General features: G+C 34.9%; 1 protein-coding gene and 1 pseudogene across 1 annotated transcript; both read right to left on the bottom strand.

The window, feature by feature from the left end:
• Positions 1–4,630: 4,630 nt before the first annotated feature.
• LOC132624597 (berberine bridge enzyme-like 22) lies at positions 4,631–7,155 on the bottom strand (annotated as a pseudogene).
• Positions 7,156–9,678: 2,523 nt separating this feature from the next.
• Positions 9,679–13,168, bottom strand: LOC132623157 (coniferyl alcohol acyltransferase-like). Its single transcript, XM_060337865.1, has 2 exons — positions 12,615–13,168; positions 9,679–10,936 (listed from the first exon to the last, which is right to left on the bottom strand). The coding sequence occupies exons 1-2, from the start codon at positions 13,041–13,043 to the stop codon at positions 9,965–9,967; spliced, it is 1,401 nt and encodes a 466-aa protein (XP_060193848.1). The 5' UTR covers positions 13,044–13,168; the 3' UTR covers positions 9,679–9,964.
• Positions 13,169–16,688: the final 3,520 nt, after the last annotated feature.

Below are 16,688 nucleotides of genomic sequence, written 5' to 3' on the forward strand. Positions count from 1 at the left end.
AACTCAGTTCCAAGATGCGGGGTGTTACACGGAGGTCCCGTGGATGTTTCTTCTTCACCTTGAAGGGGTTTTACCATGTAAATTTGGTATTTCTTCCATTCGATTTATTTTTGCTTGCTTTGCTATTTTATTGTTGGTATAACTGCTGCCGGATTTCCATTTGTGCTAGTGTTTATTGTCTTCTCTTGATTCAAATAGTGTGGGAAGTTTTGACTTGGGTATTTCTTCCGCTATTACCTCGTCGTGCAATTTGGTTATTGCTTGTTTCTTCCCAACAAAGTGGTATCAGAGCTTGTGGTTGTATTTAGTTGTGTTGATTGTCTATTTGAATGATAGAGGCAAATATGAACAAGATGGTTATTTTAAATGACAGATTACCATATTTGGAAAAGCAAGATGAAAGATATTTTATTTGTCAAGAAATTGCATTTACGTGTGTTTGCTTCTAAGAAACCCGAGTCTATTGAAGATGAGGATTGGGAATTTGAGCACTTACAGGTTTGTGGCTATATCAGGCAATGGGTTGAAGATAATGTTCGAAATCATATTGTGAATAAAACAAATGCTAAAAGCTTGTGGGAAAAGCTCGAGACACTTTATGCTTTGAAAACTGGCAATAATAAGTTGTTCCTACTGAAACAATTGATGAATATTCGATACAAAGAGGGTAGCCCTATTTCTAATAATATCAATGATTTTCAGGGTGTCCTTGATCAGCTGTCTGGAATGGGTGTCAAGTTTGATGAAGAAATACAAGGACTTTGGCTTCTTAATACTCTGCCAGACTCTTAGGAAACTCTTCGAGTTTCTTTGACTAATTCTGCTCCCAGTGATGGTGTAACTATGGAATATGCTAAGAGTGGTGTTTTGAATGAAGAGATGAGAAGAAGATTTCAAGTTTCGTCTTCTTCAACTTCACATTCCTATGTTTTGGTTACTGAAGACAGGGGGAGAAGTAACTTCAGAGGTCAGAATGACAGAGGCAAAAGTAGAAGCAAGTCAAGATCCTCGAGGTACAAGAATCTTACATGTGACTATTGTCACTTGAAAGGGCACATCAAGAAACATTGCTACAAGTTTAAGAGAGACCAGAAAAGGCAAAAGAAAGAAGACGATAATAAAAATCGTGTTGCTGTTGTTGCTGAAAATGATCTTCTTGTTGCTTGTGGTAAAAATGATATCAATCTTGTTTGTGATGAATCTACCTGGTTTGTGGATTTAGGTGCCACTTCTCATGTCACGCCAAAAAAGGAATTATTTTCTTCTTATACTCCGGGTAATTTTGAAAATTTATAAATAGGCAATGATAGAGAGGTTGAGGTACTTGATATTGGCACAGTCTGCTTGAAAAGTAAGAGCGGTTCGAGGTTGGTTCTTAACAATGTCAAGCATGCTCCAGATGTTCGTCTGAATTTAATTTCTGTAGGAAAGCTTGATGATGATGGTTATGATCAAACCATTGGTGGTGGCCAGTGGAAGCTTCTTAAAGGTTCAATGGCTGTGACTCGAGGTTACATGATGTCTGACTTGTACTTATTTCAGGGCTCTATTTGTGGTGACTCAGTAAATTTGTTGGAGAATGATACTTCATCAGAATTATCGCATAGAAGGCTGAGTCATATAAGCGAGAAGGGATTGATAACTTGGCTAAGAAGAATTTGATTTCTGGAGTGAAACAAGCAAAGTTAAAGAGATGTGTTCATTGCTTAGCCGGGAAACAGAAAAGAGTTTCTTTTCAGAGTCATTCACCTTCAAGAAAGCATGATTTGCTGGAGTTGGTACTTTCTGATTTGTGTGGTCCTTTTAAAGTAAGCTCTCGTGGTGGTGCACTTTACTTTGTGACTTTTATTGATGATAATTCTCACAAACTCTGGGCATTTCCTTTGAAGTCCAAGGATCAACTACTTGATGTGTTCAAGACTTTTCAGGCCTTGGTTGAGAGACAGACAGGAAAGAAACTAAAATGCATCTACTCAAATAATGGTGGTGAATACATTGGTCCTTTTGATAATTATTGTAGACATCAGGGTATTCGGCATCAGAAAACTCCTCCAAAGACTCCTCAGTTAAATGGTTTAGCAGAGAGGATGAACAGAACTCTAGTTGAGGGGGTTAGATGTTTGCTTTCAGATGCTAAGCTGCCAGATTCTTTTTGGGCAGAAGCACTTAATAGTGCTGCTTATGTTATCAATTTATCTCCTACTGTTGCTTTGGATGGTGATGTCCCTGACAGAGTTTGGTTTGGTAAGGATATCTCTTATGCTCATCTGAGAGTCTTCGGGTGTAAAGCCTTTGTGCATGTTCCTAAGGATGAGAAGTCAAAGCTGGAAGTTAAAACTAGGCAGTGTATCTTCATTGGTTATGATCAAGACGAATTTGGATATCGTCTCTATGATCCAGTTGAGAAGAAACTTGTTAGAAGCCGTGATGTTGTGTTTTGTGAAGACCAAACAATTGAAGATTTTGACAAAGTTGAAAAGGTTGATTCTCAGAGCAATGGGAGCTTAGTTGATGTTGATCCAGTTCCTGTTACTATTGCACCTGAAGAAAAACTTCAAAATAATAAAGATCAAGTTGATAATGAAGATAGTGATCATGTTCAGAATGACCAGCATGATGTTGTTGATGCTCCAGTGGAAGATGATGTGGTTGGCCAGCAACCAGTTGTTATTGATGCTCTAGAGAGTTCTCTCAGAAGATCTATTAGAGAGAAAGTACCTTAATCTCGTTATTCTCCCAATGAGTTTGTACTCTTGACTGATGGGGGAGAACCTGAAAGTTTTGACGAGGCCATGGACAGTGAAGAAAAAGTTTTGTGAAGACCAAACAATTGAAGATTTTGACAAAGTTGAAAAGGTTGATTCTCAGAGCAATGAGAGCTTAGTTGATGTTGATCCAGTTCCTGTGACTATTGCACCTGAAGAAAAACTTCAAAATAATAAAGATCAAGTTGATAATGAAGATAGTGATCATGTTCAGAATGACCAGCATGATGTTGTTGATGCTCCAGTGGAAGATGATGTGGTTGGCCAGCAACCAGTTGCTATTGATGCTCTAGAGAGTTCTCTCAGAAGATCTATTAGAGAGAAAGTACCTTAATCTCGTTATTCTCCCAATGAGTTTGTACTCTTAACTGATGGGGGAGAACCTGAAAGTTTTGACGAGGCCATGGACAGTGAAGAAAAAGAAAGGTGGTTGATGCTATGCAAGATGAGATTAAATCCTTGCATGATAATCATACATTTGATCTGGTTAAGCTTCCTAGAGATAGAAAACCTTTGAAAAACAGGTGGGTTTTTAGGGTGAAACATGAAGATGGTAACCCAGTTCCACGGTACAAGGCTAGATTGGTTGTCAAGGGATTTAATTAGAAAAAGGGAGTTGATTTTGATGAAATCTTTTCTCCATTTGTGAAGATGTCATCTATTCAGGTTGTCCTAGGCTTGGCTGCGAGTCTAGATTTAAAGCGTTGCTTGATCGCCGGGATGACGGTTTCCTCCACATAGTCGGGAGGGGGAGAATTGTTAGGTTTTTGGGTTTTCCCTTCCTATGTGGAATTGGATTAATAAAACCCAATCCAATTTGAACCAGGCAATTTTGCCCAAAAATTTCTTCTATATATAGGATCAATTTAGGTCTTATTTTCACAACACAAGAGTGAATTCATAGCAGCCATATAGAGAGAAAAACGTGAGAGAGAAAACAGATTTTCGTCCAGAAATTTTCTGCTACAGCAGTCCGCTTTAAATTGCGTTTTCCGATTCGTTAACCTTTAGATCGTGCTGAAATTTGAACTGGGGGTTCTCAGCATCTGGTTCTTCGATTTCGGTGGAGATCGGATTTTATGGTCTGTAGCTCCAGTTTTCGAGTACGAACAGTAGCTCATTTTTGGGGGTGATTTCTCTCCTTTCTTCGCTAGTTTTGGTGCTATCTTTTATGTATTGGTGCTCCGTGCTTGGCTTTGTTGTTGTAGCCATTTGGAGAGCATTTTTGTAACTCTTGTTGTTTATAGTGGAGCTTTTGTGGGCCGGAGGTCCCGTGGATGTTTCCTCTTCACCTTGTAGGGGTTTTACCACGTAAATTTGGTGTCTCTTCCATTCGATTTATTTTTGCTTGCTTTGCTATTTTATTGTTGGTATAACTGCTGCTCGGATTTCCATTTGTGCTAGTGCTTATTGTCTTCTCTTGGTTCAAATAGTGTGGGAAGTTTCGACTTGGGTATTTTTTCCGCTGATACCTCGTCGTGCAATTTGGTTATTGCTTGTTACTTCCCAACATCATTTTCATGTGCCGAATACTAACATGATTAAGATCATTATTGTATATATAATAGAGAGTTACAATTTTACATTATTGGTTTATAATACAGTCCAGTAAACACAATATTCTTTAAGATGATCATTAATTAGCTTCCATCAAAAACTAATCAAGTAACCAAGCATGAGATATTTTAATAATAAAAATAAAAGTTTAAATTATTACAAATTTTAAGTAACTGATATTTAATTGTTGTTACAATGACGTCAAACAAAGCAGAAGTTTTAATATTTCCCCCTATTGTCAGGTAGCACAGGGGGAGACCTTTTTAGGGCCATGGCCTGCAAAATTAAGTAAAAGTCACAATGGAAAATAAGAAAACCTATTGTTGCTAAGAAGCACCACATCTGTGGGATTTCTATCAAACAGCTGATAACTTGCAGTAGTAATACACTGAAATCAAGATAATAGCTATAAATAGTCATCGACTTCCGGGAAAGAGTAGAAGAATGGGACCTATTATGGATTTAATGCATTTATGATCATTACGCTTCAACCGGGTTATTCTATTCCACCTCTTAGAAAGAAAAGAACTTGTACTAGTTACTATAACCACTGATGAGAGCACAATTAGTTGCTATCTGATCACAAAAATAATTGATCAAACTTTTAATGTTCCAAGATGTGTGTGTGTTTGTGGACACATTTGCAAAAAGGTCATATCAGAATAATTGTAACACAGGTGGGATGTAATCACTTGGCCATGCTTCTTCAATTAAATTCGTCAGTCCTGGACTAGTAAAGGGCGGAATACTTTGTTGGTATCTGAAAAAATTGTCTGGATCTACCACACTCTTCACGTTAGCCAACCTCCCAAAGTTGCCTTTGAAATACTTTTTACCCCAGATATTGGCCTTGGAATAGCTAGTCTTCTTGGTTGGTCCCAAAATCAAGATCCCTGTAGCTGATGTAGGCTGTCCTAGGAGAATTGGCAACAAATGGCTCCATTTCCCTGTAAAATTTTCTCAACCATTCTATCTTTTCGCTCGATAAGCTTTCACTGTTGTCATCCCAATTCACCAAGTGCTGAATGTTGTACAAATTTCCCTTTCTATGAGGGAAATGAAGTTCTGAGTCTGAAAATTCATCCAACCTTCCACCAAATGGTTCTACTATTATCATTGGTCTGTCCTCTTCAAGAAACAATTTTTCTATCATTTTCCAACCCTGTTCTGGAATAGGAGTCTTCACAAGATCAGATGTTCCCTTGAAGCAGGGGCGGATCCACACCATTGGGTGTGGTTTCGCGGGAACCCACAACTTTTATCCGAACCTTGTATTTATAATGTGAAACCCTTCAAATATATAAGAAATTTGAGCTGAGAACCCAGTAACAACAGGCACTGCTAGCTGGAATCCACAAGCTTTAAATCCTAGATCCGCCTCTGCCTTAAAGTAATTTTTATATACAGGAACACTATTATCCAAAAGGACCTCAAGTGATTCATCAACTTCTTTATTGTATAAAAATAATACAGATCCAATACAGGAAACTTCGTGACATTCTTTCTCAAGCAAGGTCTCTCAGTGCAATTTATCACTGGTTCCTGGAAGAAATCTTTGTGCTCCAAATTGAACTCAGGAAATTTCTGGCTGACAATTGGAATTAACTCAATAACTTTCCCAAGAAATAGTCCTTCAAATGTGACTTTGACTTTCTTTTCCTTTCCTACTCCATCATTTTGCATAATCATTCTGAGGAAGAATTCTTTAGGCAATAAATATGCTGTATGTTGCCATTGCTGGAGCAGATTTATAGTATTCTCCCCGAGCATTCGATGAATCCTGAAAACAGAAACCTTCTCAGGGACATGGACCAGCTTGAGTTTCCAAGCAAGAATGATCCCAAAACTTGCACCTCCACCTCCTCTTATGGCCCAAAAAAAGTCTTCTCCCATTGATTTTCTGTCAAGAATTCTTCCATTAACATCCATTACACGAGTGTCGACCACATTATCTGCTGCAATCCCAAATTTCCTCATCATAGAACCCAGTCCTCCACCACTTCCAGTAGTATAACATATGCCTCCTGGAAACGCAGGTACTCTGCTTTTCATGGCAATTTCATAGTATAATTGTCCCAATGTTGCCCCTGCTTGAATCCATGCTACTTCTTGCTCTAAATCAATGTTGATTTCATCAAGATTACTCGTATCAATAATGATAAATGGCGATTCAGCGTGAAAAGAGAGACCTTCATAATCATGACCACCACCTAAAACTCTAATTTGCAGGTCAAGCTTTTTGCTGCAAAGAATGAAAGGTCTAAGTTCAACTTCTTTACGAGAGGCAATAATGAAAAGGGGATGTGCAGATGATGAATTCAACCATCTTGGATTTTTTTTGGGCATGTTCTATAATAGATGAATATGTTGGTGATTTTGGGGCATAGACAAATACTCCTGTGATTTTACTTATGGAAAATTGACTAGATATACAGTGGAGAAAGGTTTCTTGGGCATAACAATTTGAAAGGAAGAATGATACTAATAGAAGAATAGAGAGACCTAAAAGTAGAACAGATAAGGACTTTTTGTGGCAAAATGACAGACTGAGGGTGTGTTTGATGTTATCTGTTGTTTTAATAAACTAAACTAGTCCAAGATTAAAAAAAAAAGATTCATTCTTGATTATTCGATTAGCTGGCTGTTAATTTAATGAGAAGTTCGAGGAATAAACAAATATTCTTATAATTAAGCTAGGGGTTTGTAGATGTTTTCCAATCCAAATTAGCTGGCAAGACATTGGCTGATTTTTGCAATAAATAATATGGGAGTATTAATTGGAACCTGAAATTTGAAATGCAGTTTTCCAGGAGAAAAACGATGTGGACCCCATCATTGAGACTGCACAATGAGGAAATTGGTGAATATAATACTTCATAATTTGATTCAATAGCGGAAGGACGACATTTTAAAATCTTTTCTAATAGGTTAAGGAAATTTTTTAGCCTTTTCCGAATTGTAACTAGTCAGGTTGAGCTAACATGATAAAAGCTAACATTATTTGGCTTCACGATTTCTAACTTATTCATGGAAATTAAATATAGCATAGGGACAAGAGGGGCAGATAGAATAGTGGACACACGCCAATTATTGATTCAGGTTTGTTTTTAGTTCAATCATGGCAGTCTGCAATTTCTAATTTGAGTTGTGCATCCAACCATTTTATATTTTTACGGTCTAATTCGTAATTTCGGAACAACAAATTCAAGATTTTTTTTTTTTTGAGTGCACACCTCATTTATATTTGTTTATTAGTATTAATTTAGTTTATTATTTAACGTTAAACTTAAAATTTAATATGGAATTGAACTTTAATAATTTCAGATAGAAGAGGACAATTTGACCGGTCATTATTCAGGACCCGTTTATTCATGCATAGCACTCCAGAAGTCCAGATTGCAATCTCATCAACAACAGGGTACTTTTTCAACTACAAATCGGCCCATAACCATTGGAAGGTTATTTATTGCCTTGTAATTCTGCAAGTGAACATCAGAATCTCTAGTAAGCCATGGAAAATAAGGTAGGGCTTTTGGGCTTTGGAAGACCAATCCTATCATTTTTTTGCACGGATTGCCCTTCTTTTCGGGTGGTCTTTAAATTTTGCCCCTCATATTTGTGGTCTTTAAATTTTGCCCTTTGCTTGGATACCTGAGGTTTTGGGTTCAAACCCCCGCTCAGGTATAAAATAAAAAAATAATTTCGCAAGGCAGGGCTGGAGGGAGTGTATGCCGGATCCGGCATAAAGTCATTAAGGAAAAACTAAAGTTATGCCGGAGGGGGCATAACTTTTCCTCAAGGCATAGTTTAGTTATGCCTTATGGAGCAAAACTTTTCCTTAAGGAACTATGCCTTATGGGGCAGACTTTTAATTAAGGCATAACCAAAAGTATGCCCCATAAGGCAGAACTTTTTCTTAAGGTATAGACTTTGCCTTATAAGGCTAACTTTTAGTTATGCCTTAAGGAAAAATTCCGTCTTATGTGGCATACTATAAAAGTTTGCCCATTAAAAGTATGCCCCTACCGGCATAAACTTGTGAAGGAATTACCAAAGTTATGTCGGAGCCGGCATACTTAAAGTCTGCCCATAAGGCATAAGTATGCCGGGTTCGGAATAAGTTTGGTAATTCCTTAACAAATTTATGCCGGTGAGGGCATACTTTTAATGGGCAAACTTTTATGCCGGACCCGGCATAAACTTGTGAAGGAATTACCAAAGTTATGTCGGACCCGGCATACTTATGCCAAGTTTGCCCATAAGGCATAAGTATGTCAGGTCCGGCATAACTTTGGTAATTCCTTCACAAGTGTATGCCGATGGGGGCATAGAGAAATTTAAACTCTGCCTTGCGAATTTTTTTTAAAATTTTGACTGGGTGGGGTTCGAACCTGGAACCCGTGGGGTTTAGCCGAAGGGCAAAATTTAAAGATTTCAAATATGAGGGGCAAAATTTAAAGACCACCCCAAAAAAAGGGCAATTCTGCGATTTTCCCCAATCCTATTGCTTAGCTTAAGGATCAGAAATTGCACGTTTTTCCCTCAAAAAGGCTGGTCTTTAATTTTGGTCCTTTAGCAATCATCGAATTTATGCTTAGCTAGACATAAGTTTCTTTAGTCATGCGGGCATACTTGTGAGATATTATGATGCCGAAATATGAATTTATGCCCAGCAAAAACATTGTTTGTTATGAAGGACAAAATTAAAGACCAACACAAGGTAGGGATATAAGTGCCAACGACCCCTTAAGGATTACATCTTTTTTGTTGGGCCTTCTGCAGTTTGTTCTTGAAGACAAAGAAGCCATACATATGTGAAGCCTGTTTCCAATCTGGGATTTGACTCTTGCTCAAATTGTTGTTTCCTTTTTATTTTTACTGCTCATGCATCATCAGAGATAGCATTTTTTAATTTTTTTTTTTCAAGTTACACGTTAATATTTTTCTACTCCATCTGTTCTATAGATCTTATATTATATGCACTATTATATCTTATATTATATGCACTATTTCTTTCTTAATTTGGTCAAAAAATACTGTTACATTTTTATATTTGAAAACTCATTTACTTTAAACTTTTGTTTTTATCTTCAGTGACATGTTGATATATTCATAAATAAAAATGTCATAATCAAAAGTTCAAGTTCTCAATGTACTGTTGTTATGTGCTTAAAATCTCTTTTTCTTCTTCAATTCTGTGCCCAATCAAATATTTCTAACATAAAATGATATAGAGGGATCATTTTTATATTAAGGTGCTTTTGATATATATTTTTTAATCTTAGAGTTTACTAATTAATTGTTGCTTATTCCGTCCTTTCATGGCCAAATTTTCCTGATATTAGATCAAGACAATACATACCACGATACAAGTTGAAGTTATATACACGGTCAATGCAAATATTGACCCAAAGAGAATACCTATAGGTAAATATGAGAATTGTAATTGTAAAAAAAAAAAAAAAAAAAAAAAAAAGAAGATAAATTACATGCTACAAATAGGTAAAATGACTTGATGATATAGAAAATCCTTACAAAGACAATTTATAAATTTCAAATACCACGATATATGATCCATTCACACATACATACAAGAAATAAGAAAAACAAGTTTAATTAGTACATATATACAAAATCATTAATTACTCCAAGTTGAGATAATCTGCAGTCAATGGCTTGAACACATTTGATGCAGTAGCCTCCACCAAATCCACTTGGCCTTTTAACATATGCATGTAAACAATCCAATCTCCATTTCCTTTAGGACTTAGCATTGGCATTACATATCCTGATTTCCCTGCCCATGGAAAATGATACGAACCAAACACTGCCTCTCCCCATCCAAACTCAATCTTCCTCACCGGAAACTGTTGCCCGGACGACACCACCACTGCATGCCCCTCTTCGTTCGTGGCATAAATTCTTGCTAGAGCTGGTTCTGGACGATGATTCTCAACCCAATCTATTAACCCAAGAAAATGTTCTTTACTTTCTGCACGTTCAAGAAACTCGTGAACTTCACTTGCCACCCAACTCAAGGATTTCTCTTTTAGTTCCTCCACTTTTTTATCACCAAATGGGATGGAAACAACATTCCCAAAATACCCTTTTAGCACCCTGGCTTGTTCTTCATCTCCGTCCCTTGATAATCTACTTCTACCGTTGACCACAATTCCCAACTTGAAGTTCTTACTGTTAGCGCTCTTTGTAATTTCCATAGTACCACTGGCTATAGTTTTCCATAGGAAAGCGCTGAATGTTTTAAGTTTAGTAAATTTTGTGTTACTATTACAATTGACTAGTGATTGGAGGCGGTTGATTTCTTCAGCCTTGACGTAGTAAATTCTACTTATAATTTGATCATCATGATCAATATTTGTGGTCTCTTGCTTCAGGGCTGAGATAGGTAAATACATGCTATCAATTGAAGGATCATAGTAAGAGGGACGCCGTGGAAAAAGAAAGGATCGTCGATAACATGGGAGCTGAGAGAGTGGTTTGGACTGTGCTATTTCAGCCCATGATACAAGAAACATGTTGGCTGAGTAAGCATCAGCAACTCTATGATCAAATGTACATGCCAAAACTACTCCTCCACATTTGAGTTGTGTGACCTGCATTGGATTAAAATTTGTGTCAATCTGTGAAAAGTTATTATTACGACTTAGTAAAAGAGTTTAAGGATTTATACACCATCAAAATAATAAGTAAAATTAGCAACCTATTAATTAGGACAGATTACCAGCTACAACATACTAAAGGACAATTTTTTTTCTTACCAATGTCATTGTATACAAATTAAATGAAGTGCAAGTGAAATATTGATACTCATTCAACTTTAAAAAACTTCAGTAAAGTAGCAAAGTATTCAGAGAAGTTGAATTAGCCTGTCAGAACAGAAAACGAGTAAATGCCCTAAATGTCTATCTTTTTTTCAGGTTACTGGAACTAATTAGAGTGAGAACCCATACATTATTATTAATTTTATTTATGTATTTATTTATCTAAAGTTCGATTTGATCATGGAAAGCTTCTCCACCGAAGACAAAGTTTGCTCAGTATTTAAATTGATTGTACCCTTTATATGGACTATTCTTCATTCGCTTTCCGCTTTTTATAAAAATGAACTAAAAGGAATGAAAAAACTAACAGAAAGGCGCCACTTGATCTACAAACAAACTGTATATAATTCAGCTTTGTGTTTCTTCTCTTAAAAAAACATTTTCTTCGTCTTAAAAGAACACATGCAATTCCAAATAGAGGTAGTACCATGTTTCTGCTATGCATGTCATCTTTTGCATGGCTGACTAAGTCGACTTTATTACACCGAAAACCTGTCGGCAATTGGAAATTGAACGATACACTTCCTCCGTAGTAATTAATTATAGCATGTATTTATTATTTTTACGTGAAAAGAGCTAAAAACAACAGTTAAATTGGGAAGAAAGAAAGATAAAAGAACTCTTAATTCGTGGCTAATTGAGCTGAGAAACCTAGGAACGGCTTTCAAGTACAGGTGTCCAGATATTTTGGGACGGGTAAAAGTATCCTTTATACTGATTATTAAGTAAGATAAGAGTTTTAACTATTTTATATATCATAGGGTAAAAAGTTACACTATTAAGTAGGAATTTATAGATAATCGTTCATAAAATATGTATGAGATAAAACAAGAAGAATGTCGCAGGTTCCCCAATATGTAGATTAAGGGGTCCTTTGGTTAAAGGGTAAGAGATAATAATTACGGGATAAAATGTGTGACTTTTTATTTAGTGTTGTTGATTTTTTTTAATTATGATATAATTAATTTTGAAATTATTTATACCATAATTGTGATGTTATTTTTATACCAAATTCATGAATGCGCTCGGGTTTTTTAATTTAATACAGTGACAGAAGAAAAAACAGACAAAGATGTCATTCATTCTCCAAAGCTCTTCTCGTGAGTCTTTTAAGAAAACTAAAATTGGAAATAAAAGTTTATCCAAATTTATCTGTAAAAAAAAAAAGCAAATAAATATTCTATATGTATTATACCCTGTATATTTCAGTTTTAATCCAATGAACCACACATCCACCAATAAGAGTATATTCATTAAATATAAAATCCTAAAATTACGTACATCACGGCTCATATTGCAATCAATATAGCTACAAATCAAACCCTAAAAGTGTATATGAGTTGGTAAAAGATAAACTTGGTACATGCAAAAAATGATGCACATGATACATAGATATTGGAGAAATTCACAGCTAAGAATCAATATATATATATATATATATATATAGTACCTGAACAGCTAGTACCCCATTCTTCTTCTTTGGTACAAGCTTGCCCTCTATGCTTTCATCTGGATTATAAAAGTTGATCTCTTTGAGCTTAACATCAGCCCAAGCTTCTGTGAAATCGACTCCAGCATTGTTGCAAAGAATTTCAGGCTCTCCAGCAAGATTCTGAACTAACTCCCCTGCAAATGCATAGTACGAAACCAATGTTTCAGCCAAAGAAACCTTAAGAACACTGACCATTGATTCAAATGACCAAAACTTTGGTTTCCCAGAAATATTGGGATTTTGATAACAAAAGAAAACTCCAACATCCACTGGAGGCAAAAGCAAATCAAGATTGGACTGTGGCAGCCAATGCTCTTGCATTGGCAACATTGCTGCCACCACCTCAGTATTGATCACTTTCACATTGAAGTCCCTTTTGACACCCATCTTCTCAATAAAGTATATAGCTTTTGCTTCTTTAATTTTTTTCTTTTTGTTGCGGTGGGGGAGAACTGATCGAAGAGGGAAGGATATTTTCTGACTCTCGACTCTTTGTATGTATCGTAGATTTGTAATGTTGTGTGTGTTTTAGAGAACGATACTTAGGATAGTTGTATTTATAACACTCAACATATACATAACTCGGATAAATATATGGGATTAAATTATGCACTAATAAGAAAGATTCTTTTATGCAATCAATGATTTTAACTTGTGCTAGCATGTTAGTTACGTATCACTATTTTGACTAGATTACCAAATGCAATAATGATTATCAAGAGATGTAATTACCTAATAAGTGACCTGATTGTGTAAATATTTTTTTTACCATCATTACATAAAAGCAAAATTTGAAATCTTTAATAGGCATATTATTTACCAAGCAGTTCAATATATAAATGGATAAAGAGGTTATAACACGTTATTAGGCTATTTTTTTGGATTATCATATTGGACTTGTTATAAATCATTTCATGTTTTTGTATGTCATCTATATACTATCTGTGCACAAAATGTAATCATGTGTGTGATGAGGTTGTACTAGTAGCACTCTATAGCAACCGAGGACCGAGGAAGCAGGATGGTTGAGAGTTTCTAGAGCAAGTAACCACAAAGAATTCAATGCTTTTGGTAGAAATAATTATAGGATAATGAATCCTAGAAAGTTGGCATCCTAATGCAATAACTAATAATTTTGTCTTCTTTCACTCGGTACGGCTTACAAATATTCGGGTAAGCTAAGATGCTCTCTTGATCCTTTTTGATAATTCTTTGAAAGACCCGTTGCACTTTTTAAAAAGGAAGAGTTAAAAGAGATGAACCGTTTTTTGGGTTTGGTTTGATTTTGAATTTTAAAAAAATCGATAATATAGATTTGGTTTTAATTTATTAAAAACAAAATGAAGAAAAAATCAAATCAAATCGACAAAATAATATACCCAATTTTATAATTATATGTACACAATATATTAATTGTTATAAATAATTTTAAATACTTTGTTTACTTTTTCATCAAAATTTTCTTTATTTCTATTAGGTTACTGAACTTTACCCCTTAAGCCTATTTCTTAAAAGATCCATGAATCCAAACTCATTTATTCAAAGAAACATCAATGAGATTTATGTAAAAAAGTTGTATTTTTTATAAATTTTATTCACTTGATTAAAGCTTATAGATCTTAAGACAGTTTCTCCATAATCCATGAAAATTATAGCTTCCACAATATAAAAGTAATAGCGTATGAATTATAAGTTAGAAAATGACAGAAAAGTCTTCCCTGATCGTAGGGGGAAAAATGAAACAGAGAAATACCATTAGATTTTTTAAAAATAAAAAATCGAGCCAAACTGAACCAATCCGACAATAACCAAACTGATAGATATGTATTATATTTGGTTTGGTTTTAATAATTAAAAACCGACTAAATTGATTTGTTTTAACCAAAAACCGACCCAAACCAATCCATGAACTCCCCTACCTCCGACTTTAAACAAGTGAAGAAGATTTTTGTAATCTGAACTTAAAGATGTTTGTAATGTGCACTAAATATAGAAAGTGAATTTTTTTAAGATAACTAAAAAGGAAAATAAGAAAAACAAATTAAAACAAGGGGGAGTATATCTTAGCTTACTAGTGTCTTTTATTCAGAGAAATCGGAATAAAAATCGGCGGTACTTGACTATAGCGTATAAAAATATAATTGCAGGCATCGATAAAAGATTTTACGTTATACATTGCTAGTGATAACAAAATTTTATAAGGTTGTTCAATACAATACTTTGTTTAATTCCTTCTTTCGACTTTGATCGCGACAATGAAGATGTCTGTTTGTGCAAAATCATAGTATTTGATCATTTTTTTGCGCGGATTGCCCTTCTTTTGGGGTGGTCTTTAGATTTTGCCCCTCATATTTGTGGTCTTTAAGTTTTGTCCTTCACGTAGAAACCCTGAGATTCTAGGTTCGAACTCCCACTCAGGCATAAAAATAAAAAATAATTTCGCAAGGCAAGACTTGGGAAAGTTATGCCGGAGCCGGCATACGCGGGCTTAAGACATGACTAAAGTTATGCCGAATCCGGCAGAATTTTTTGCATAGTTTAGTTGTGCCTTATTGGGCAGAATTTTAGTTAAGCCATAACTAAAAGTATGCTCTATAAGGCGGAATTTTTCCTTAAGGCATAAACTTTGCCTTAATTATAAGGAAATGTTCCGCCTTATAACTTTTCCTTAAGGCATAGTTTAGTTATGCCTTATAGGGCAGACTCTTAGTTAAGGCATAACTAAAAGTAACTTCCTTCCATAAGGATGAGATATGACAAAGCTAATTTTTTTGTGAGCTAAAATGTATAGATCAAAGTGTATAGTGGAGGATGTATAGCTAACAAGTTTAACATTCTCGTTTTTGCTAAAACTGCAACGCAATCAGTGTTTGTATATCAGGGATAAGGTCTAGCCCTCCCTTTTTATTATCATTAAATGATATGCAGCATCCCAGGACACTTATCCTGGAATTTTATATAAAAAAAATAAAAAAAAATATGCCCATAAGGCGAAACTTTTTCTTAAGGCATAACTACAAGTTTGTCTTACAAAGTAAAAAAAAAATATATATGTCTTAAGGCAAAGTCTGCCCCCTCCGGCAGACTTTAGTTATGCCTTGAGGGCGCGTATTGCCTTGCGAAATTATTTTTTATTTTTATGCTGGAGCGAGATTCGAACCCAGAACCTCAAGATTTTTACGTGAAGGACAAAAATTAAAGATCAGCAATTTGAGGAGCAACAATTAAAGACCACCCCAAAAGAAAGGCAATCCGGCGAATTGCCCGTATTTGATTAGTAAAAGGGAATGGTGTGAATAACAAAAAATAATTTATACTAAAAAGGTACCACCTGCGTACTAACTGAGTAGTATATACTATATACCAGCCATCTCTTTTTATTTTACTAGACGGCTTATGCCCGTGCTACGCACGGGCCCAATACTTCGGATTATAGTGTATTTATATATATATGTAGTTGTGTTTAGATAGTGATAATATATATATATATATATATACTATGTTCAAAATACGATTAATATAACATTGTAGTTTGTGCTCCGTATCTAAAACTTTATTTTATTCGTGTTTGCTACGAAAATTTATTAATACTTTTTAAAAGAGAAGACTTGTTTAAAAGAAAACTATTTTCCTCTCTTTGAGATAAAATAATAGCAATACTTAAGCATCAGTTGATACTTTCAATTTTAATTCAATTAATTTAAAAGTGTAAAATACTTATTATTTTTTATCAAATTTTGATTTGGATAAATTTAATTTAAATTATTAAATTAATTTTACATGTTTAAAACGAAACAAAGTAGAAATTAATTTTCTATTTAAACGAAGAAATGCTATTTTTTAATTTCTGGTAAATATTCTCGGTTTAACTCATTTTACTTGTCATGTTGTCTTTTGCATGATTTTTTAAGGAAACGTGAATTACAATTATAATTTGACTAATTTACCTTATTCATTATTTGAACTTCATTTGATATTAATCTCTTTTCACATTTGTTAGAGTAAGAATAAAAATAAAAAAGTAATTAAATT

Source organism: Lycium barbarum, chromosome 12 (assembly GCF_019175385.1).
Source record: "Lycium barbarum isolate Lr01 chromosome 12, ASM1917538v2, whole genome shotgun sequence".
NCBI classification, from domain to species: Eukaryota; Viridiplantae; Streptophyta; class Magnoliopsida; order Solanales; family Solanaceae; genus Lycium; species Lycium barbarum.